Genomic DNA, 26,537 nt, shown 5'->3' on the forward strand with positions numbered 1-26,537 from the left:
CCTGCTACAGTGGCAGAGTTGAGTGCTTGTGGCAGAGACCACATGACCTGCAAAGACTAAAATATTTACTCTCTTAGGGCTGGCCCCGTGGTCGAGTGGTTAAGTCCGTGCACTCCGCTTTGGTGGCCAAGGGTTTCACCAGTTCACATCCTGGGTGCCGACATGACATTGCTCATCAGGCCATGTTGAGGCGGCGTCCCGCATGCCACAACTAGAAGGACCCACAACTAAAATATACAACTATGTGCTGGGGGGGTGGGTTGGGGAGAAAAAGCAGAAAAAAATTTACTCTCTGGCCCTTTACAGAAAAAGCTTGTTGACCCCTGCTCTAACTCACTGTTCAGCCCAGGATGATACCAATAACTATGACCATCTGATAGCTATGATTTTATAAAATAAGTTGGTTTGTCTGTATTTAGGGCTTATGGTACATATAAATTACATTTCAAAGGCAAAGAAAGAGATAGCCGTCACAGACTGACATTCCCTTTCTGTCTGAACTGGTCTCAAGGTCAAAATTTTAGATCCTTGGCCAGATCCAGAGGGACTGAGGAGTATGGCACTGGCTGATGATATAAATCTGGTCAGAGAATGAAGTAAGGAATTCATAAGGTAAAGTTATCAATCTTCTCACCTACTGTAAACATTAAATTCACTGGAAGAAGTCCATACACTTTATATTTTGTTTATGTTGATATGCATAATTCCAAAGAGGTTGAGAAGTATAAACCTTACAGATTATTCACTGATACATTAATTCTATAGCTCATGTGTGCTACTTCTTGAAAAAATTCTCTCTTGCCACATTTGACAAAACTTTTCCAGCTCAACCGTGGCTCAATAAACTTTTATTATTTTTTATTATTTTATTCAAAAGAATTTGTTTCCCTATCACAAAAATTAGATAACCACACCACCAACAGCAGCAAAGTCTGTGGAGTTACATTGATGGTGGAGAGTTCACTGGGTATTCCCAATGTCCCAAAGGTCACAGAGGGGAAAAAAAAGGAAAAGAAAAAATACTCAAAACAAATCCAAAACCCATGAGGACTTTGGGGAGAAACATCACACGACAGTCTCTGTCTTCTCTCATTGTCAACTGCAGATGTATTTCAGCAGGATCAAGTACAATTTAACTTGAGTAAACACTTTATACCAACTCCAGCACCTAATGGGAGAAAAAAAGGATCAGTTCAATAAAATAGTTTTAAAATATAGAAAGAGTTTAATGAATCTTTAGTATACTATAAACGGAGAACCAAATAACTTTTCTCAACTGCTAAAATGCCAAAGAATTTGAAGGGATAAGACATTAATCCTTTCTTACTTCCAATTCAACAGCCGCACGAACTCTTTCAGATTAGTTATTTACAAGTTAACTAGGGAGCCTTCAAAGTAAACTATACAAAACAAATGGATAAATGAACTGGCTGATGCATAGCATGGAATAACATTTTTGAGATATATGTTATCTTTCCATGTTCTTAAGAAAATTTTAAGTACTGCTGTTTAGGATTTTAATCTATTTATTTCTTCCATTGATAAACAGTTTATAGTGATCAAGGTTTACAGGATCTGAAATCTTGCCTTTTCCTATTGATTCATTCATTTTCTAGTCAATCATCCGGTGTCAAGATATTTTGTTAGTTATTAAAGTAGTATCTTGTCCCACAAGAAAGTTGTGATATTGCTAAAACTATAAATAAGAAGCAGCAATCATCAGTTATAAAAAGATTAGAAGAAATGGCTAAGAATGTACATAGAACACGCAGACAATTATGAGACACTGTCAAAAAGGACTATGTTGCATGGAGACTGCAATTCTAGGTGGCAAGGAATTAAAGGAGGAACTTCTCCCCTCCTCCTCTGCTAAGGCATGACTTACACTTGTGTTTCCATAATGCTTTTTGTCTTTATATTTGGCAAACAGGCTACCAAAATAAGAGGTCAATGCTGTTGAGCAAAATCGTAAGATTTGTCACTGAGATTCTATAAGTGCATCTGTAGCTTTGAGCTTCTGCAGATATGTTAGCAATCCCAATAGCCACAAAGGCCAAACTTGTTGAAGAATAAGGTGCAGCTTTTTCAATATATGCCTTGCCATGAGAGTAAGAGAGAGAGAGACTTTAGAGACAGTAGAGAGCCACTTAAAACAGAGATTCTAAGATCTTCTACCATCTTGCCTGAGTCTTCTAGAACATAATGCTGATCACAGTTCAAAAGCCTGGCTCTCATTTAAGTTGCCCATGTCTCTCTAATCAGGCTTTCCAAATAGAGAAACTAGCTGCACACAAAGCAGTGCACCACGTATACTACTTTGACTGGCTAACAGTGCAGTTCTTCTGCTTTGAGCTTGCTTATTTCATCTCTGATGGACAATATGTTAGGCTTGGATTTGCTCCCTTGGGTGCTGGGTCATTCTCTACTCAGGATGAGTGGAAGGGAAGCCACGGCAAAATCAATGCTAAGTGGCAGGGGAAATAGATAAATATTAAAAAAAAAAAAAAAAAAAAAAAGTCCTGATATTCCTATATCAGCAGAGAATGTGTGGAAAGAACTGGTAGTCACAGAATAAGTCCTTATCAAACCCATGTACTAAACCTCCTCCAAAATGGTGTTTTGTTTAAAAAGTTCACTGCTTAGCTCTGGATTTATTTATCCAATGTATCGTGCCCAAGTGATAAATATCCAATGGTACAAATTAAACAAAATTTCTACTCTCTTGGGAGCTCCTAACTAGAAAAAAACGTATATGGAAAACAATGTATGAATTTGTGACTGAGACTGTGTACCAAGAGACATGTAAGTTTGCAGATTACACAAATGGCATGATCACAAGATAAATCAATTTTCAATTGATCACCGAAATATCTTTTCTACCCTTGGCAACTGAGGAAAAACTTACTTGTCAGGGAAGAGAAGGAAGAGAAACATGTGGAAGAGGAGAGTAAAAGAAGAGTGAGAGATTTTTAAATCTGGTGAACGTCTAAGCATCTCCAGCTACGTCTTGGACCTTGTGCACTGAACGCCCTGTGGGGCAGCTGCACTGGCATAAGAGAAGCTAAACGGTGCTTGGCCCACAGTGAATGCTTAAGAGTCTTCCTCTGATTTTCATTCTGACCACCTATCAATCCATTCAGCATTCACATAACCTCTAACAAGTACTGTCATCTTCTCCAGAGCTGCAAGCTACCTATTCTTTTCCCTTCAATCAAAGCCATTTCCAAGCAGACAGAGACCCATGATCTGGAATGACCACTAAGGCCCAGTATAACTCTATATTTCCATGTTATGGTTATAGTCTAAAAATGGATCTGAGTTTAAAATAGAGATGGATAAAATAGCTTACCTTAATTGTACCCTGACTGTTAGCAGCAATCAGCACATTGGACTCCTAGAAAAGAACAAGAACTTTTAAAGTACAGAGAAGGATTTCCTGGAGGGCAGTATAAGAGAATGATTTCCGCTTTGTTCTTCTTTCTTCACTTTAAGACACCAACAGTATCTAAAGTGGAGAACCAACTTCAGCATGTTTTTAACTGTGAATTTTAAACACAAAATTCTATATTTTGATGATTAAATTTTAACAAAAAAATAAAGTTGGAAGCAGAGTAGAAAACTTTTAAATGTAAAGAAAAATAAACAGATTCCCAAGAGAAGGAAAGTCAAGAGAAACAAAGACTGAAATAAAATATAAATAAGAATAACTTGAGAAAAATAAAGTGCACAATCCTTTCCACACAAACCTCCCCCTTCATTCACTTTCTCCCATAAAACACCAGTAATTGATGTAAATGCTGCCAACATCTTTGGCATAAATCTCTATGGATAGCTATTTGGTATTAAGAAAACAAAAAAATGTAAATATTCATCTGGGAGAAGGAAGGCTATCTTTCTTTTTAATTATTCTATCACTCAGTATTAGTAACCTCGATGATTACTTGAAATAGAATGCACACGGTAATGTATTTTTTATATGCTAAGCCTTAGGAAAAAAACGATTTCTCTGGAAAGTAGGAAGGGTGGGAAAAGGAACAGACATGACTGAGTTTCCCAGAGAGAATCTCATTAAGTAGGCAGAGTTAGGACATGCCTTCTGCAGGAAACAGAGTCCAATAGAGCTCTGATACATGGAAGTAGACAGAAGTCTTTTTGCTTTTCAGAGTAGGCAGCTAAAAGGAGGTAAACGGACTCAAAACTGCCACAGGGCCACATGGCTGATGGAAAGACTAAGTCCAAATAATAGCTATGAGAAACAGATGAAGTGGTCAAACCTCAACGAAGGACAGGACCTGCCCGAATATCCTACAGGCTTCATGGCAAAGTGATGAAGAAAACTCTTAATGAGTATGCTTGGAAAGCGACTTCAGTCAATCTGAGGTAAACTGCAGTTTCTTTGATATAAGAAATCTGTGCTCTGCAAACTTATAAATTTCTATTTTTTAACTTTCCCTTTGATTCCCGTTAAGGGTACTTTTGAAAAACGTTCATCTTGTTGCTAGTGGTCTAAGAGGAAATAAATAACTTTTTCTACCATCCCCCCCCACTTTTCGGATCAGAATATTCCTTGGATGTAGTCAGTAGTGACAGCATCAATGGACATAGTTGTATCAAGAAGGAATAAAGACACGTTTTTCTGAGGGTGGGCATGGGAAATGCTGATGACGGCGTTCAGGTCACACGATCCTAAAATATGGCACCTTAGCATACTATTTTAAGCAGAAGGAATTTGAGAAAATGGCAGAAGCAGGAAGGGCTCTCTGACCTCCCACCCCTCTCACCATTTTCCCCTGAGTCAGGTTATAAAACCCTCCTGTGAGAGGTGCCCTCCCTATACGCAGAGTAAAGGAGCATCCTTATTGCCAGAGACAAAGGGATCCAAGAAGAATCCAAACAGGCCTTGCTAGGTCTCCCCTGGCTTACAACAATTACCTCATACTGCCTGCCCTGTCACATTTCTACATGACTGTCCACTCTTCATCAAACCTAGCGTAAAATACACAGGTCTGTTTCTTTGGGTCGTCATTTCCTTAAAGGCTCCCATGTCACGTAAAACTTACATTAAATAAATTTGCATGCTTTTCTCCTGTTAATTTGTCTCTGTCAGTTTAATTTTCAGATCTAGCCAGGGAACTCAAGAGGGTTAGGAAATTTTTTCCTCCCCTACACTATTTTCCTAGCTGAGGTTTTCCTTTAAATCGGCACACGTATTCTTGAAAATAGTACCATGGGTAATATAGTATTCTCTATTAGAATTAGTTTCAAAATTCACTTTGAGGAAATTATGGGCTACTTCTAGGACTGAATGTGCATAGAATTAATGATTCCACGGGGGGTGGAGGGTTGGGTGGGATGACGGGGCAGAAAGATAAATTTGAGATTTATCTACTCTTTGAGTGACCTGAGTTCAGAAAGTGGTTGGAGTGAGTTTTGGGTATCCTTAGGGTAATAAGTCACTCGGCTGGTCAAGAGGCAGAATTCCTATGCTGCCTCAGAAAACAACAGAATGAGGCACTGTGTGGTGTAATACGGATTTCTTTCTAGCAAGAACTTTAAACAACCTCTGTGATATCACAACTGCCACCAGAGAACCCAGAAACGATTCTTCTGTGAACACTATCCAGAAATGCAGCTACAAATAGCACGGATCAATCTAGTTCCTGCTTGAGGAAAGACTACAGACTCTAAGAAAGCTACTGCCACTATCATTAGATGCTGCAGTCACCAGAAACTGCTCCTTCTGCTATGAGAATACAACGTCAGGATGATGAAAAATTTATAGCCCAAACCTCTCTCTTTCTGCCATTTTGGTTCTAGTTACCTTTGAATACAAAGGAGGAAGGCAGAGAAACCTGGTGGAGATGAGGACTCAGACTAGGGTGGGGGGAATCCACTTCTGCCTGTTAGAGAGATCACATATTACATAATTCAAAATTCTAATTCTTGGCAGAAGGAAAGCTTGGAAAAGTGTGGTATACTACCATACAATAACAAAGATTAGGCTCAATATAAATAAGAGAACCTAATCTAGTTAAATCACTACATAAGAGGGGTTTGAAGCCTGTGCAGTTACTACACTAAATCCAAGAAGGAAGACATCTGATAACTATCTAATGTGAACAAACAATGTCATTTTGTGACCTCAGGACTACTGTGGCATTAATAGGTGATGCCATATTAGATGTTACTGGAAGGTTAACTCTAAAGACCTTTACCTGTGGAGACAAACAAATATCTCATTATTAATAAGCCAACAGAGGAAGTGACTGCCCAGTTGGAATTGTCTTTTGGGACTAACATACAGGTGGACAGACTCTCCTAAGAATTCTTAGAAACACTCAAAAACTATTCAAATTGACAAACAACGAAATAAAAATAATAGCTTCACATCTCAGTATGCCCCTCCCTCCAAAGACCATGAACTTATTTATAAAAAAGAGATTTAGGATTAAACTGTCTTTCAGATAGCCAGATATTGGCTTAAGATAAAATAATTTTTGCAGAAAAATAAAACCAGGTATTTTACTTCAGCATGGAGGTAGAGAAGTTACAGTATAAGATTATTACTGCAGGTTTTGAGTGATTCTTGTTTACATTTTGAATAACTGGTAATTCTTAGCTGTAACTGCAGTCTGCCAGAGCTCTAATGTAAATAAGTTCTGGTTCAATGGGGTGTTTTTGTTGGTTTGTTTGTTTTTTGGTGAGGAAGATTGGCCCTGAGCTAACATCTGTAGTTAAGCTTCCTCTTTGAGGAAGAATGGTCCTCCGGTAAGATCTGTGCTAATCCTCCACTATTTTGTATGTGGGACACTGCCACAGCATGGCTTGATGCATAGTGTGTATGTCTACTCATCATGGCATCCAAACCCGTGAATCCCAGGCCACCAAGTGGAATGTGCACACTTAACCACTATACCACTGGACTGGCCTGTCAATGGGTTGTTTGTACTTGCCAAACAAAATAAAAATGCCAGGGACCGGCCCAGTGGCGCAGCAGTTCAGTTCGCACATTCCACTTTGGTGGCCTGGGGTTCACTGGTTCGGATCCCCGGTGCGGACATGGTGGCGCTTGGCAAGCCATGCTGTGGCAGGCATCCCACATATAAAGTAGAGGAAGATGGGCATGGATGCTAGCTCAGGGCCAGTTTTCCTCAGCAAAAAAGAGGAGGACTGGAGGCAGATGTTAGCTCAGGGCTAATCTTCCTTAAGATAAATAAACAAATGAATAAATAAAATAAAAACCCCAGCCACTAATTCTCATTATTTTCTCCCTCTTTCTTGGAGACCGGCAGTTTTGCTGCAAAACTCTCTCAAGGTTTAGGTAATAATGTACCTGTTATTATCTTCTTAATATAAAGAGATTAAGTAACGACAATGGAAAAACTAGCAGCAAGTCTTTTAAAGAAATAGAAGATACATACACAAACATACACCAACTTGCTTATAAAGCTAGTAATAATACTAACTTATATTGAAACAAAACGAGCACCCACTGGAACAGTTTTCTCTTTGCTAGCTTGCTTATAAAAGTGCCTATATAGCTAATACATTAAAATCCTGAGCAAGTTGAGAAATAACAATTATTCACTTAGTTTGCAATTGGGGTATTTATTCCTAGATATAGGTATAATTGATTTCAAATGTGAGTTAGTTTTACTATAGATATAAATATGTAAAAAAACAAACTTTCAGTTCTTGCCATGACAGAATAAATGGAATGGCTTGCTCTCTTACTATAAACGACTAGAAAACTGAACAAAATATATAAGATAACATTGGACAACGGGCAGTGCAGAACTGTGATCCCTAGGAGAAGAGAAACAAATGAGGTGAGTCCTATAATCACCCTGGCTTTCTGCTTGAAGGGAATTTCTGGACCCCACAGTAAGAAGGGGAATCCAAATAGAGCACAGGAATCTAAGCAGACCACAGCGGACTCACTAAGTTGCGGAGACAGAGATGGAAGTTCAGGGTATCTGTAGGGCAGCTGGAATCTGTAGGGCAAAGCACCATAGAGGAGAAAGCTACGTGAAGTAGAGCTCCAGGAATCTGCACAGAGGTCCTCTTGACTGCATGTCAGAATAATAAACTGCACATGCATACGGTGAAACTACAGAAGGCCAGGAAAATGACAATGAACAGAGAAACTACAACTATTGAGAATCTATAACATTAACCAACGCCAGAGTTCACACAGGGTTAGGAGTTGTCTGAATTTGACCAGCCAGAGTCAAGAGACCTCAATGAATACTCAGGGCATTTAGCAGAGTCCCCAGAAGGGCCATGCTTTACTAGTAGGGCTAAACTAGCCTTAAGTAAATGCTTCTGTAGACCATGGATGGGCAAACTGTAGTCTCTGGACCAAATCCAGCCCACTGCTTGTATTTCGTATTTCAGTCTTACTGGAACACAGCCACAGTCACTTGTTTACATATTGTCTAAGGCTGCTCTTATACTACGGTAGCAGAGCTGAGGAGCTGCAACAGAGATATCATGGCCTACAAAGCCTCAAATATTTGCAATGTGGTCCTTTAAGAAAAAGCTTACTGCTACTTCAGAGTCACCCTGATAAAGCTTAAAAACAAGAGTCAAAAGAATCAAGCTTATCTCCAAAAACTTAACTTTTCGCCAAAACAAACTTCAATACTCTTTAAAAAATTCAACAAAATCCAGACATTCAACAATGAAGCATTCACAATATACAGCAGTCAAGAGGCAAAAAGCATGACCTATAACCAGGAAAACAAACAAACAAAATCAATGAATAGAAACAGACCCAGAAATGACAAGAGACAATGGAAGTAGCAAATGAGGACTTTTAAAGCAAGTATAATTATGTTCAAGTACGTAAAGGAAACAATAAACTTAATGAGAAAAGAAATGGAAGACGTCATTATAAAAACCAAATGGAATTTTTCCACATGAAAAATATATACTATCTGAAATGAAAAATTTACTGGATGGGCATAACAACAGAAGAGACACCAATAAATAAAGCACCAACAAATTTGCCAACACTGGCAAAAAGAATCCAAATTGAAGCAGAGGCGAACAAAGCTGGGAAGGAAAAAGAAAAAGATTCGCATTTTAGTGACCAACAGGACAACATGCAATCTAAAACTTTGTAACTGGAATCCCAAATGGAGGAGAAGACACAGAAAAATTATATGATGATATAAGGCTAAAGGTTTTCCAAACATGAAAACTATAAACCCACAAATCTAAGAAGCTTAATATCCAAGCAGGAAAAAAAAAAAATGAAAGACCACATCAAGGCACATTATAAACTGCACAAAAAAGAGTAAGAAAGAGAAAATCTTGAAACTGCCAGAGGACAAAGACACACATTATATAGAGAGGAACAAGACTACCAATTTGTCATCAGAAGCAATGCAAGCCAGTAAGACGATATCTTTAAGACGAAGAAAAAAGAAAATTGTCAATCTAGAAATATTATTCAAAAATAAAGATATTTTCAGGTAAACTAAAGCTGAGATAGCAGCAGATCTGTGCTGTAAGAAATTGTTAAAGGAAGTTCTTATACCACATGAAAACTCAGATCTAAACAAAAGGATGAAGAGTGCTGGAAATGATCAATATGTGTATAAATATAAAAGATATTTACTTCCTTGGTTTTTATTTTCTTAATAATTTTCTATTTAAAGTAGAAATAATAACAATGTATTATGATTATTCTAACACAGAAGTAACATGTATGATAGCAGAAGTACACAGCATAAAAGGAGAAGAGAGAAGTCTGTTATTGTAAGGTTCTTCCATAACACACAAAGTGGTGTAATCTGAAGGCAGATTGTGATAAGTTAAACATGAATATTATAAACTTTAGAGAAACTACTAGAAAAGTAAAAGAAATAGTATAGCTAGTAAGCTAGTAAAGGAGATTAAAGTGAATTCTAAAAATACTCAAAAAAAAAAAAGAAATAGAATGAGGAACATGGGGACATAGAACAGACAGGACAGATAGCAAGATGACACACAAATACCCAACAATATTGAAAAGTAAATGTAAGTGGTCTAAATACTATAATTGAAAGGCAGAGATATAAGACTTCCTAAAAGAGCGAGACCAACTCTATGATATCCACACGAAATACCCACTGAAAAAAAAAGACGTAAAAGGAGAAGAAAAATATATCATGCAAACATTAATCTTAAGAAAGCTGGGATGGCTCTACTAATATAGAAAAAGTAGACTTCAGGACAGGGAATATGACCAGGGATAAAGAGAGACATTTTATAATTAAATAAGGGTCAACTTATTTTTTAAAAAAATCCTAAATGCATATTTATCTAAATCAGAGCATCAAAATACACGAAGCAAATACTGACAGAACTGAATGGAACAGATAAGTCCCAAAGTTAAGTAGACAGAAAATCAATAAAGATATAAAAGACTTGAATAATACTATCAAAAACAAATTAAGCAAATTAATATTTACATAACATATTACTTAAGGGGCAAAAATATGCATTATTTTCAAGGACATCTGAACTATTCAGCAAGAGAAGCATGTGCCAGACCATTAAACAAACTTCAATAGATTTAAAGACTGAAATTATACAAGTATGTTTTCTGACCAAACAGAAGCAAAGTAGAAAACAACAACAAGACACCTGGAAAAATCCCCAAATATTTGGAAACTAAAAAACACACTCTTAAATAACCCAGGGCTCAAATAAGAACTCACAGGGAAATGAGAAACTATACTGAACTAAAAGATAGTGAAAACATATTAAAATTTGTATAATGCAGCTATAACAGTGTTTAGATAGAAAATTATATCTCTAAATGCTTATATTAGTGAAGCAAAAAGGTTTAACATCAATGATGCAATAACTTTCAGCTTAAGATGCTAGGAATAAAGCAAAGTACACACGGCATAAGTATAAACATGGTAGTAATAAAGAGTAGAAATAAAAAAAATAAAAACACGAAAACCAAACTAATTCTTGAAACAAAATTGATATATCTCCACAAAAACAGAGAGAAAGTATACATTAACAATATCAGAATGAATGAGGGGATATCACTAGACATCAACGGATATTAAAAAGATAGAGAACTAATATAAACAACTTTATGCTAATAAAATTGACAGATAATGAATAAATTGTATGAAAGATGCAAATTCCTAAAGATGACAGAAGAAAGTAAGTCAGAAAATAGAGAAGGAACACTTCCAAATGCAGTTTATAAGTCAAACAAAGCTAGAGAAAGACATTATTTAAAAAATTACAGACTAATTGCCTTCATAAACAGATGTCAAAACTCAACAAAATACCAGTAACAGATTTCAGTGATATTGAAAAAGAATAATGCATCATGCCCAAATGGAATTTATCCAGATTAAAGAAAAAATAATGAATGCAATTCACCGCCTTAGCAGAAAAGAAGAGAAAAATCATGTAATCACAATCAACACAGAAAATGCAACGGATAGAATTCAATACCTATTCATAATAAAAACTCTCAGCAAACTAAGAAGAGAGAGAAATTTCCTCGAGGTGATAAGGAACACCTATGAAAAACTTCCAGCTAATGTTATACTTAACAGTGAAATGTTGAACTCTTTCTTCTCAGACTAGGAGCAAGGGGAGGATGCTTGCTTTCACCACTTCTATTTAAGGCTGTTATTAGAGGTCGTACCCAGTGCAACAGTCAAGGAAAAGAAAGAAAAAGCATACAGATCAGAAATGAAAAGTAAAATTGTATTTATTTGTAAATGACATGATTGCTTAAGTTGAAAATCTTAACAAATCTTAAAAAAAGCTACTAGAATAAATGGAGCTAGCAGGGTTGTCAGATACAAAGTCACTATATCAAAGACAATATATTTCTATAAGTCAGGAACGAATAATTAGCAAACGGAATTTTTTAAACAATCATTTATAATAGCAGCAAAAACATGAACCAATTAGAGACAAACCTAAAATATAAGTAAGACCTGCACACTGAAAATTCTAAAACAATGCTGAGAGATATTAAATAAAATCTAAATAAATTGACAGATATATCAAGTTCATGGACCAGAGGCTCCCATAAAATAAGGATGGTTTTATGTGTAAGCCTTGGTACCCATGATGATAAACAACATTTTTCTTAACCAGAAGTAATATAAACCTATTAAATAAACTCAGAATATACCCCTTTCCTTAGTTTCTTTTTCCAAATGTTAAGTTTGTATTAAACTGACTTCTACTTCTCTCAGAATAAGAATATTGAATAATTTTACAGAAAAAATGGAAACAAAAAAAGATTTTACGTTAATGAATTTGAATATTTAAACCAAGTGGAAAAATTCCTATAAAAAACTTACCAAAATCGATCAAGAAGACATAAGAAACATGAATCATCCTACAGGCATTGAAAAAAAGAATCAACTGTCAAAAATTTTTTCTACCTCAGGCTTACACGACTTTACCTACAAGTTCAACCAAATATTCAAGAAAGGAGTAATTCTAATCTTAGACAAATTTTTCCATATAAAAGAAAGGATCATGCCTTAACTTGTTTTATGAAGCTAACATAACTATGAAATCAAAATGTGGCAAGGGCAAGGCAAAAAAGGAAGACTACAAGCCAATGTTATTCAGGAAAATATATTTAAAAATCCTACCCAAAACATAGTAACAACAAAATTTTAACAATATATAAGGATATTATATCTTGACCAAATTGCACTTATTCCAATCATGTAAGATTGGATTAATACTAGATATAAAAATGTTATCACATCAATATTTAAAAGAGAAATATTACATTATCCTCAATAAATAGAAAAGAAAGCAATAATAAGGTAAGAACTCTTAGCAAGCGGAAAATGGAAAGAAACTATCTTATAAGTGTATCTACAAAAATCCTAGAGCAGACATTGCACATAAGGGTGACATATTTGAAAGTTTTCCCTATGTAACAAGAGAAGGATGACAGATACCATCACGTCTATTCAACTTTATACTAGAGGTCCTGGCCATTGGAATAAGGCAAAACAAATAAAAGATATAAAGAAATAAAAATTGGAAAGGTAGAGATTAAGCTTTCATTGTTTGTTGATCATATTATTGTATATATAAAAAATCAAAGAGTGTAGAAATGGATAATCAAAATTAAAAAGAGAGTGTAGCAAGACTGCTGGATTAAAAAATGGGAACAATAATGCACCATTCCTTAGGGATTGTTGTCACACCTTTCTTTCTCTCTTAAAAAAAATTATAAGCATCATGGCACAGTGAGCTCTTCCCAGCGACTCCCTACCCAAAATACAATGAAAAGAACATTTATAAACCAACAGAGGACATTCACACAATGAAATAAACGTCTGAGAGACCCACAAAGCCATACATCTGAAGGTGGAGGGACTGGACCCACTGGAAGGAACTAAGGGGATCTCCTCTTGCTCCCCAAATGGCAGCAATCTAGGGCATGGGACTGAGAGTGGCAGGCGGCACAAGACTCTGAGCAGGGTGAGGAAGGGCAGCCTCTGCATGAATGTCTTCACCAAGCAGAGCAGCCCAGGAGAGCAGACAGCAGATGCAGAGCAGGAACGCCCAGGAACAGACACACAAAAGAAAGCACCCCTCCCCTCCTGCCTGAGGCAACAACAGCCAGTGGGCAAACACAGATGGCACTATCAGCACAGGTTCGAAAGACAGACACAGCTGCCAGGGATTGCAGCAGGCTCAGAAGACATAGCTCCTGCCACCCTCCCTGAATGGCAGCAGACGCAATCTGAGACCAGATACTACCACTACTCAATGGCACAAGTCCACCATAGCAAATAGCACAAAGAGGTATATTAACACTCCAGACCAGAAGGAAAATCCTGAAGTACCCAGAAATCAATCCTGAAGGCACAAAAACTTAAAATCTAAACAGCAGAGAATTCAAAATAGCTATCATAAAAAAAAAAACTCAAGTTACAAGAAAACTCAGACACTTCAATAAAATCAGGAGCAAAATTAATGAATAAAGGGAATTCTTCACAAAAGAGATTGAAACTATAAAGAAAAAGGAATCAGAGATGTTGGAGATGAAAACACAATGGATGAGATTAAAAAAAGACCTGGACTCCCTGAATAACAGAGCTGACATTATGGAGGACAGAATAAGCAATCTGGAGGACAAAAATATACAAATGCTTCAGATGGAGGAGGAGAGGGAAATGAGACTAAAAAGAAATGAAGAAATTCTCCGAGAAATATCCGACTCAATTAGGAAATGTAACATAAGAATTATAGGTATTGCAGAAGGAGAAGACAGGGAGAAAGGAGATGAGGACTTGTTCAAAGAAATAATAGCTGAGAACTTCCCAAATTTGGGGAAGAAGCTGGAACTATAGGTAAATGAAACTAAGAGAAATCCTAATTACATAAATGTAAAAAGATCGTCTCCAAGGCATATATTAGTAAAACTGGAAAAGTCAATGATGAATAAAATATATTAAGGGCAGCAAGGTAGAAGAAAATAACTTACAAAGGAACCCCTGTTAGCCTTTCAGTGGATTTCTCAGAAGAAACCTTACAGGCTAGGAGAGAGTGGAATAATACACTCAAATTTCTGAAAGAGAAAAACTTTCAGCCAATAACACTCTGTCTAGCAAAAATATTCATCAGATATGATGGAGAAATAAAAATTTTCCCAAATAAACAAAAGCTGAGGGAGTTCATCACCACAAGACCCCCCCTAAAAGAAAGACTCGAGAAGGTCCTTCCTCATATTGAAAAAAAGGAGAAAGGGTTTACAAAGCCTTGAGCAAGGAGATAAACAGACAGACAAAATCAGAAAATTGCAGCTCTCTATCAGAACAAATTAGCAAACATTTACTTACAACACTAAAGAGAAAGGGAAGGAAAACATCAAAAATAACTATAATTACTTTATTTTAACCACCAACTAACAACACAAAAAGGAATAAGTTGTGACAAGTATAACTTAGACAGGGAAGAGGGGAGGGATAGAACCTACTTAGATTAAGGAAATGAGAGGCTATCAGAAAATGGACTATCTCATTTATGATATCTTTTATACAAATCTCATGGTAACTACTAACCAAAAAAATCAGAACACAGACAACAAATGATAAATAAACAGAAAACTGAGAATACCATCACAGAGAACCACCAAACTGCATTGGCAATCAGAAATACCTGGGAGAAGAAACAAGGGAAATACAGAAAAACTGGAAAACAAGTGATAAAATGGCACTATTAAGCCCTCATATATCAATAATTACCTGAAATGTAAATGGACTGAATTCTCCAATCAAAAGACACAAAGTGGCAAGATGGATTAAAATATAAGACCCAACAACATACTGCCTCCAGGAAACACATCTCAGCTCTAAAGACAAACACAGGCTCAGAGTGAAGGGATCAAAGATGGTACTCCAAGCCAACGACAAACAAAAGAAAGCAGGTGTTGCCATACTTACACTAGACCAACTAGACTTCAAGATAAAACAGGCAATGAGAGACTAAGAAAGGCAGTATATAATGATAAAAGGGACACTCCACCAAGAGGATATAACACTTATAAATATATATGCACCTAACTCAGGTGCACCAAAGTACATAAAGCAACTATTAACAGACCTAAAAGGAGAAATTAGCAGCAACACAATAATAGTAGGGGATCTGAACATCCCACTTACATCAATGGATAGATCATCCAGACAGAAAGTCAACAAGGAAACAGTGGAATTAAATGAAAAACTGGACCAGATGGACTTAATAGATATACATAGAATATTCCATCAAAAGTCAGAAGAATACACATTCTTCTCAAGTACATACAGAACATTCTCAAAGACAGACCATATGTTGGGGAAAAAAGGCAAGCCTCAATAAATTTAACAAGAGTGAAATCATATCAAGCATCTTTTCTGACCATAATGCTATGAAATTAGAAATCAACTACAAAAAAGAAGCTGGGAAAGTCGTAAGTATGTGGAGACTAAATAACAAGCCACTGAACAACCAATGAATCATTGAAGAAAGTAAAGGAGAAATAAATAATATCTGGAGACAAATAGAAATGAAAATATACCATACAAACTCCTATGGGATGCAGCAAAAGCAATCCTAAGAGGGAAATTCATAGCAATACTTGCCCACCTTAACAAACAAGAAAAATCTCAAATAAGCAATCTTAAACCACACCTAACAGAATTAGAAAAACAAACAAAGCCCAAAGTCAGCAGAAGGAGGAAAATAAAAACTAGACCAGAAATACATGAAATTGAAACCAAAAGTACAGTAAAAAGGGTCAATGAAACTAAGAGATGGTTCTTTGAGAAGATAAACAAAATTGACAATCCCTTAGCCAGACTCACTAAGAAAAAGAGAAAAGGTACAAATAAATAAAGTTAAAAATGAAAGATGAAAAATTACAATGGATACCACAGAAATACAAAGTATTATAAGAGAACAGTAAGAAAAACTATATGCCAACAAATTGGACAATCTAGAATAAATGGATGAATTCTTAGACTCATACTACCTTCCAAAATTGAAACAAGAAGAAATAGAGAATCTGAATAGACCAAACACAAGGAAAGAGATTGAAACAGTAACCAAAAACTCCCACAAATAAAAGTCCAGGACCAGATAGCTTCTCTGAAGAATTCTACAAAACACTCAAAGAAGATTTAATACCTATCCTTCTCAAACTCTTCCAAAAAATTGACAAAGATGGAACACTTCCTAACACATTCTATGAGGCCAACGTCACCCTGATCCCAAAGCCAGACAAGGACAAGACAAAGCAGGAAAATTACAGGTCAATATCACTGATGAACACAGATGCAAAAATCCTCAACCAAATACTGGCAACCCAAATACAGCAATACATTAAAAAGATCATATACCATGATCAAGTAGGATTTATACTAGGCATGCAGGGATGGTTCAACATCCACAAAGCAACCAACGTGATACATCACATTAACAAAATGAGGAATAAAAACCACATGATAATATCAATAGATGCAGAGAAAGCATTTGACAAGGTCCAACATCCATTTATGATAAAAACTCTCAATAAAATGGGTACAGAAGTACCTCAACATAATAAAGGCCATATATGACAAACCTACAGCCAAAATCATACTCAATGGGGAAAAACTGAAAGCCATCCCTCCAAGAGCAGGAACAAGTCAAGGGTGCCCACTCTCACCACTCTTATTTCAACATAGTACTGGAGGTTTCGGCCAGAGCGATTAGGCAAGAAAAAGAAATAAAAGGTATCAAAAAGGCAATGAAGAAGTGAAACTCTCAGAATTTGCAGAAGACATAATTTTATATAGAGAAAATCTGAAAGAACTCTTTGGAAAACTATTAGAAATAATCAACAACTACAGCCAAGCTGCAGGGAACAAAATCAACTTACAAAAATCAGTTGCATCTCTATACTCTAATAATGAACTAACAGAAAGAGAACTCAAGAATACAATTCCATTTACAATTGCAACAAAAAGAATAAATATCTTGGAATAAATTTAAGTAAGGAGATGAAAGACCTATACAATGAAAACTCTAAGACATCACTGAAAGAAATCGATGATGACATAAAGAAATGGAATGATATTCCACGCTCGTGGATTGAATGATAAACATGGTAAAAATGTCTATACTACCTAAAGCAATCTACAGATTCAGTGCCATCCCAATCAGAATCCCAATGACGTTCTTCACGGAAACAGAACAAAGAATCTAAAATTCATATGGGGCAACAAAAGACCTCAAATAGCTAAAGCAATCCTGAAATAAAAGAACAAAGCTGGAGGCATCACAATCTCTGACTTCAAAATATACTACAAAGCTATAGTAATCAAAGCAGCATGGTACTGGTACAAAAACAGGCACACAGATCAACCGAACAGAACTGAAAGCCCAGAAATAACACCACACATCTATGAACAGCTAATCAGCTAATCATTGTATGTAAGAACATACAATGGAGAAAGGGAAGTCTCTTCAACAAACGGTGTTGGGGAAACTGGACAGCCACATGCAAAACAATGAAAGTAGACCATTCCCTTTCACCATATACAAAAAGTTAACTCAAAATGGATCAAAGACTTGAGGGTAAGATGTGAAATGATAAAACTCCTATAAGAAAATATAGGCAGTACACTCTTGGACATCAATCTTAGGAGGATCTTTTTGAATCCAATGTCTACTCAGCAAGAGAACTAAAAGAAAAAATAAACAAATGGGACTTCACCAGACTTAAGAGCTTCTGCAACACAAAGGAAACCAGGAACAAAATGAAAAGACAATCCACCAACTGGGAGAAAATATTTGCAAATCATATATCTGATAAGGGGTTATCTCCAAAATACAAAAAGAACTCATACAACTCAACAACAAAAAGACAAACCAATCAAACAATGGCCAGAGGATCTGAATAGACATTTTTCCAAAGAAGATATACAGATGGCCAACAGACATATGAAAAGATGTTCAACATCACTAACCATTAGGGAGATGCAAATCAAAACTACAGTGAGATATCACCTTACACCTGTTAGAATGGCTATAATTACCAAGACAAAAAAACAACAAATGTTGAGACGATGTGGAGAAAAGGGAACCCTCATACATTGCTGGTGGGAGTGCCAGCTGATGTAGCCACTATGGAAAACAGTATGGAGAGTTTTCAAAAAATTAAAAATAGAAATACTATACAACCCAGCTATTCCACTAACGGGTATTTATCCAAAGAACTTGAAATCAACAATTCAAAGAGACTTATACACCCCTGTGTTCAATGCAGCATTATTCACAATAGCCAAGACAGACATGGAAGCTACCCAAGTGCCCCCTGTGGAATACTACTCAGCTATAAAAAAGACAAAATAGCCCCATTTGCAACAACATGGATGGATCTTGAGGGCATTATGTTAAGCGAAATAAACCAGACAGAGAAAGACAAACACATATGATTTCATTCATATGTGGAAGGTAAACTAACACACGGACAAACGGAACAGATTAGTGGTTACCAGAGGAGAAGGGGGTCAGGGGGTGGGCATAAGGGGTTAAGGGGCACATATATATGGTGATTGACAAATAATAATGTACAACTTAAATTTCACAGTTATAAACTATTATGACCTCAATTAAAAAAATATCGTATGAATATGTAATACATACATGTGGTAAAAATTTAAACAGTACCAAAAAGGGGGGAAAAGTGAGTAACTGTCACCCGGCTGTTCTGAGTCCCTGAAGCAATGACTATGATCAAATGCGAAATCTTCCCAGATAAACTAGCATCATTACTGTGAACTTCAATTGTATGGTAGACCAAGCATACCTTCAGGGCTTTCTCAAGATGTAAAGAATCATGAACTTTTAGCTGGTGATTCTATTCTCTCCTTATCTTGAGTTTCAGGCAACAAGGAACCCACTTTCAACTTGGGATCTCATCCTTGTTAAAGTGACAAGTCATATTTTATACTCAATTTGAAGCCCCATGATCACCTAAGAGAGGCTCTGGGCTTCTCTTACAGAAAAACCAACTTGAGAGAGTTCAATTCTGTTTCCCCACACATGTGAGCAAGTGGCCTTCAGGATAAAATGGGCCAGACTATACCAGACAATCTATCTCCCTAAAATCAAATTAACAAACCATGTAACAAAATATAGACAGAGTGGCGTAGTGGAATAAACAGTCACTGGAGTCAGAAACACTTGAGTTCCAAGCTCTAACATTCCCAAACTATGTCATCATGGACAAGTTACTTAACCTCTCTGAATCTCAGTCTCCTCAACCATAACATAAAACTGAGCTAATAGAGCTAATGGGAGGGGAAGGGAAGGAAAGTGGGAAATGAAGGGAAGAAATCTGAGTTAATAGAGTTGTTGTTGTTGTGATCAAACAAGATACGTATGGAAATATCAGGCATACAGTATGTATTTTATAAGTGATCCTTTTTAAATGAGGGAAAGTTGATTCTAGCTGAGGCTAAAAGAAGAGTTTAAGAAAGAGGAAGTAGCCAAAATGGTCAAAAATCATGAGAAGATGAAAAAATTGCCTAGTAATAACAGGTTACTGAATTTGGGAATTAAATGGTATTGGTGACATCAAAAGCAACTCTACCTAATGGTCAAATCTGTAGTGTAAAGGGCCTTTCCACAAGTCCCTGAAGCTAACTCAGCCTTTAGAACTTGGCTTTGATGGAAGCTTCTGGAAAAATCTTTCCCTGATCTCCAAGGTGATAAGGTAACTCTCCAAATTACTTCCACAGAGAGAATAAATGTCCATTATCATAGCACGTTCATGATACAATAGTGGATTCAGCATAAAGTTTATTAATTTCATGCCATTTTATTCACTTGTCATTATACATCCATTTATCATCATTAGGGTAGATATTATATGCCAGACACTGTGCTGGGTACTGGAGTTCTAAAGATGAGTAAGATATGATGTCTGGTCTTGAGATTATAGACTAGCAGGGGAAACAGATTTTTAAACAGAAAACTACTATATTATTATAAGAAATAGAAAGTTCAAAGGGGGAACTGCGGAAGCAAAAAGGGAAGTGATCCTCTACCTAGGAGAGACAAGAAAGGCTTCATAGACAAGGCCACAAATGGAACATGGAAGAATAACAGTGGAAATTCCTCAAGAGAAAGGACGGAAGATCTTTTAGGCAAAGACACAAGGTCATGAAAATGCAATGAGTTTGGAAAAAAATGGTGTTTTGGGATGATGAGAAATTGTTAATCAGCTTGTGTATCAGCTGATGAGATGAGAACAACAGGTTGGGGCAAATATGCAAACTAATTCTCCCAGACCAGAGTTAGGGTTTTATTTATGGATAACAAGGAGTCAGTGGCAAGGAAAAGACAGAACTAATTTTTCCACTGGTATTCTATTGCCTCAGTGATGTCTCACCCCCTCATCCCCATCCCTCAAGCACCTAGAGTCATCTTCTTTAATCCTATCCCTTAACAAAGCTCTTCAATTCACATGTATTAAGTTAAGCAAGTGAAATTCTTGGAGAAAGCAAAAAAGATTTTCAGGTTGTATGCTAATAGGGGGGAGAAAATAACTGTATCCTCAAACAAGGTGCAAAAGTTGCTTTTTTGAAGTGATTATACTGAAATACCTTTAAACATATTTGTAATATGTGAGGTTGACTTTAACATTTTTAAAAGGAAACTGAATACAGAAAAAATACTGATTAAGTTATTTAATAATCTACCTAACTGGACTCTACTTTCAATCTCCTCTCATTACAATGTACTCTGCAGATGCTATGAAAATGTTCTGGGGCCGGCCCCGTGGCCAAGTGGTTAAGTTTGTATACTCCACTGCAGGCAGTCCAGTGTTTCATTGGTTCGAATCCTGGGCGGGGACATGGTAACGCTCAGCAAGCCACGTTGAGGCAGCGTCCCACATGCCACAACTAGAAGGACCCACAACTAAGAATATACAACTATGTACTGGGGGGCTTTGGGGAGAAAAAGGAAAAAAATAAAATCTTTATAAAAAAAAAAGAAAATGTTCTCATGTGATTGTCTCATCCCCCGTACCGCGGGCTTTAGGAGCTTACTAATGCATACAAAAGAAAGCCCACACTTTTTTTTGGTATGGCATTCAAGACTATATAATGTGGTACCTCTCCAGCCTCATTCCCCAAGAGATTTCTACCCCACCTTCTTAGACTATTCTCTTAGAAGTTTCCTAAACATCTATTGCCGTTTCCCTCACCTACACCTTTGTTCATACTGTTCTCTAGCTGAAGGCAGTGTAGCCAAGGATGTGGGTTTTAGAGCCATTTAGACCTAGATTCAAATTCCATCTCTACTACTCCTTATTTACTTGTGCTATCTTGGGTAAATCAGTTAACCTCTCTGACCCTCAATTTCACCCGTAAACAGAGGTCAAGAGTACCTATCTTAAAAGATTTATGGTGATGATATTGAATTAAGATAGTACTTAGTATATAATGCCTGGTTGGTACTAAACAGAAGCTGGTTTATGGTCTTCTGTCCAGACATGTCCTCTCCCTCTGTCTTAAGCCTTCTGAAACTCTTTATGTCTTTATGAAACTCAGCACAAAAGCCGATATTTTCAAAAAGCCTTCCATAATTTTCCAAATTAGAAGTAATCTCTGATCTCTAGGGTCAATACTTTCAGGGGTAATTCTCTTATAAGGATTTCTTTCATTCAGGGTTATACCATAGTTATTTGTTTATAAATGCTTATGTTTACTAGGTTGTAAATCACCTAAATGCAGAGAATATATTTTGCATATTGCAAAATTAATATCTGACAAATTAAAAACAAGTCCAATTGTCCAGCTACGTGGATTTGTGTATAAAATGTAGAAGATGATGACAGCAACATTTATTATTTATTGATTGATCATTTACCTTGAGTTTCCCACCTATCTCAATACTTTCCATATATTTTCTAATTTTATTCCACAATATTATGCAGAACATACTAGTATTCTGAATTCATAGAAGAAATTGAGGCACAGAAAAGTTGGTAACTTGCCCAAAGCGTCAGAGCTAATATTCAGTGGCAACAGGAAGCAAACCTGGCAACCTGACTCCAGTACTCTTAATCAGAACACTACTCAAGACAGAAGCTATGAACGACATCCCTCCCCCGCCCCCCATCTAAACTTAGATGTTTAAAAGCAGAACCTTGCCAAAGAAGGATCTCAGAAAATTCAGAAACATTTCCTCTCCCAAAACAAACTTATGGTCTGTGTTGTAGAACTAAGGAAGGAATTAAGTGCCTTGAAAATTTTAATGTGGGGATGGGAGGTGGAGTGAGCCTACACGTATGATCTTGAAGATCAAATCGCCCCTTCAAGTGGTAGAACACTCTATTAGTAACATGGCAAATGTAAAGTACACTGAAATACTATTCACATTTGTCCTCTAAAAGCAAGAGCTACAGTTGAGATAGCTGGTAAAAAAGTGCTCTGTCTTCAACAGTTTGTGCTATAAGCACTTGCTTTTCTTCTTAAAGTGTCTGCCAAGTTAAAACTGTATATCCTCTTAACTCTTTAGACAAGGACTTGGGACAATGAAAATGGTAAATCACTAAGTACAACATATAGTATTTGTAAATACAACTCCCCCAGAGGACACAGAACAGTGAGGAAGATGGCTGAATTTAATATTCTTCCTCAAATAAATATAAAGGAAGAAGTATATAAAAATTTGAGGTAACCAGGCTTCAAACAAGAACAGCTCACGATCTACATTATATCTGTTTATTCCTTAACATGCTCTCCATAGAGTCTCTTGTCTTATTTGGTTATTCTCTTTTTTATGAACACTTATCTTGCTTTCTCATTGCCAGAAGAGAGTGCTAATTTGGAGTGATGACTGGAGTGTCACTGCAAATAAAAGACCACAAATACTTTAGGCTCTTTTCATATCAAGATTACAGACCTAGAAGTAGGGCTTTTGCCTCATGTTTTCTCTCTTTGGGGTGAGGTGGAAGGGTGGTAATACTTGTATTCAAAATGCAACACAACGACTGAAAATCACAATGGCTTTTTTCCTTACGTGGGAGTTCACAGACTCTGTGTACAGTCAAATCTGATTTTCACTCAGGATCCTGCAGCCTCAGAACACTTTCAAATGAATTTGCCCTTTCAGCTTTTCTGTTTATGCATGATATATATACAGTTGCCTTATGAACATCCTCTTCCTCTCCCTTGAGATGAGATGCAAATATAATATGCAGAGATTCTTAACAGTTTTTCTTCCATCAATGCTCTGTTAAGCGATACTATTCAACTGTCCAATTTCTCCACTCCTTCTTACTTCCTTCAAACCATCCCAAAGTCTTCATATACTTCCCCACAGTACCCTCTGATTTAAATATAAAAGAGAGAAAATAATTGAAGTGCTGGCATTTTTGTCGTTTAACTTATTGAGCCATAGTGGCTTTCTTGATATGCATAATCATTCTTCTATTAAAACCACTTTATAATAGATTTTCTTCTTTGATCAAGCTTCTATTCTTTCTGGATCTTGGAGTTACAAGCATTTCATTTTTGTCTGGATTTGATTCATCAGGAGAGTCCCCCAATTTGACCAGAGTGTTCATTTACCTTAATATAGACACAAATCTATGCTGATGTGGGTAGTATGTGAGAGCCCACACAAAGCTATTCAAACATAGGTTCCAAGATGATCTTTTTTTTTTTTAAGATTGACAGTTGAGCTAACATCTGTTGCCAATGTTCTTTTTTTTTCTTCTTCTTCTCCTCAAAGCCCCCCAGTACACAGCTGTATATTCTAATTGTAAATGCCTCTGGTTGTGCTATGTGGGATATTGCCTCAGCATGGCTTCAGCATGGCCTGATAAGCGGTGCCAGGATCCAAACCAGAGAAACTCTGGGCCGCCAAAGTGGAGTGCATGAACTTAACCACTCGGCCACGGGGTCAGCCCCCAAGATGATCTTTAAAGGTTTTAAATAAATGCCGTTTGTAAACCCAACAGTTTTTGTCCTTGACCTTTCTTTCAGCATGTGGTTTTTCAGAACTGACTTGGTAAAAATATAGGTAAACATGTCTAAGAAAGAATGAATACAAAATCACAACCTATCAATAAGAGGTCTTACTCTTTAAACTAAAATGTTACAATTAGTTCTCCCTGCATTCTACAAAGGATCTAAGCTTGAGCGAATTAGTTGTTTGAACTGTACTTGTAAGACAGATAATAAACAACTTTGTGACCTAATATTCTCATTTTACCATTGTCTCATTTTACTATCTTACAGAGATAGTAAAAAAAAAAAAAACAAACTTCTATCATCATCACATAACCATTTGTTGAGCACTATGGCTAGTTACTGTGCTAAGGACTTTATACAAATTATTTCACTAAATCCACACAGTAACCTATTGAGGAAAATACTATTTTTATCCTCAATTTACAAAGAGAAAACATGGTCTTAGAGAGACTTAATTTGTTCAAAGCCACACCTATGGAACAGCAAAGCTACAAATCCACTTGTGAAGACTGATGCAATACACCAGTCGTTGATTTGCAGCATATCGATTCAGTAAGCTTGTCACGTGCCTTGCGCCGACATGAATATTCAAAATCAGAACAGAAGGAGGAAGGGGTCTTAGGTGAGCATTTGATATGGACAGGGGAGTCTTGGCTCTCATACATTATATATAGATATTACATTTCAAATCTTACATACCTAGATTCTTAAAAGCCTTCTTGCATGCAGAATTTTGTCTATTATATTTCCCTTTAAGTATGATTTCAAGGGATGTCATTAGAGGAAAGGGCTGGGCCACAGAACCAAGGAGAGAGAGAACGTTCTACAGTCAGTATATAAGGCTTGCCAGGCCACTACCTTCCCCCAAAATCCCAATCTAAGATCTGGGAGATAGGAGTTTCTTTATCACAAGGGAACAGTTTCAAGATCATCCAGTTAAACCCAAATCTTCTCTTTCCTCCCCACTGGTATCCTTGCTTAGGAATGCCAAATCCCTTTCTAATCCTAAACTATAAAGATCAATATCAATAGAATGATATAGTCACAATCTATGATTAATAGAATAATGGGTCATTATTTCAATAAAATATCATATTATCTTCATATACTTCAATTTTTTTGATTCATTCAAACAAATACCAGCTCTTAACTAACTTACCTAATAGAAGGAAATGAACTATACTACTAATCAAAAGGACTTCCAGATTTGGTAGCTTGACATATTTTCAATTCCAAAATTCTTAAGCTTTATAAATAGATTTTTCTGAATAAATAATGGAAACATTCCATACTGAAGATTTTTTATAATCATTCTAAGACAAGGTGGACCAGATTTTTTTATGGCAAACTCATGGTGCTCTAAGTGTTGGACACTTCCTATACCTTATGACGAGATTTTAAAAGGGGTAGTATAAACTGAACAGAAGACACGAGCACATATAAAATTCAAATGTTATCTAAAAAAAGAGCTTAATATGATCATGAATATAAACAAAATATATCAGCCCAATAATTTTACCATTGGAATCTGTCTCTACCAAATAAATATGAACATTAGCATTCGTTAAAAATATTTTGGTATAAACTGCTTCTCTCTCTGGGAAAATAGCCATGTACACATATAGATTGGTCTAGCAAGTACAATTTTCTTTGTAGAGCTTCTTCTAAGAAATTTTACCATTTCTAAAGGCTAACTTAATACGTCAACAACTCAGACTTCAAAGTAGTCAGAAATCATGTCTAAGTATCAGTTTAGAATGATACATGTGTGTAGACCAACACACACACACACACACATACACACACACAGAGGAAGGAAAAGGAAGAAGATTCACCTCCACCAGAATCACCAGAACCTCATGTTTTCTCCCTGCCCCAAACTTTTTTTTCTGTTAAGAATTAATCTTTTTTGGGGGCTGGCCCTGTGGCCGAGTGGTTAAGTTCTTGCCCTCCGCTTTGGCGGCCCAGGGTTTTGCTGGTTCGGATCCTGGGTGCGGACATGCCACCACTCATCAA

The 26,537-nt window shown here is 36.5% G+C and overlaps 1 protein-coding gene across 11 annotated transcripts in view; it reads right to left on the bottom strand.

Annotated features, from left to right (window-relative positions):
• Nucleotides 1-828: 828 nt before the first annotated feature.
• The window catches only part of COP1 (COP1 E3 ubiquitin ligase), a 239,403-nt gene continuing 213,694 nt past the window's right edge, over nt 829-26,537 (bottom strand). For all 11 annotated transcript variants that reach the window (XM_070591348.1, XM_070591346.1, XM_070591347.1 and 8 more), the window contains 2 exons: nt 3,350-3,394; nt 829-1,168 (listed from right to left, as the gene is read on the bottom strand). In XM_070591348.1, coding sequence (XP_070447449.1) covers nt 1,151-1,168; nt 3,350-3,394 — 63 coding nt within the window. In that variant the 3' untranslated portion in view covers nt 829-1,150. The remainder of the gene's footprint in view (nt 1,169-3,349; nt 3,395-26,537) is intronic.

The sequence above is a fragment of the Equus przewalskii genome, chromosome 23, assembly GCF_037783145.1.
Source record: "Equus przewalskii isolate Varuska chromosome 23, EquPr2, whole genome shotgun sequence".
In the NCBI taxonomy this organism is placed as follows: domain Eukaryota; kingdom Metazoa; phylum Chordata; class Mammalia; order Perissodactyla; family Equidae; genus Equus; species Equus przewalskii.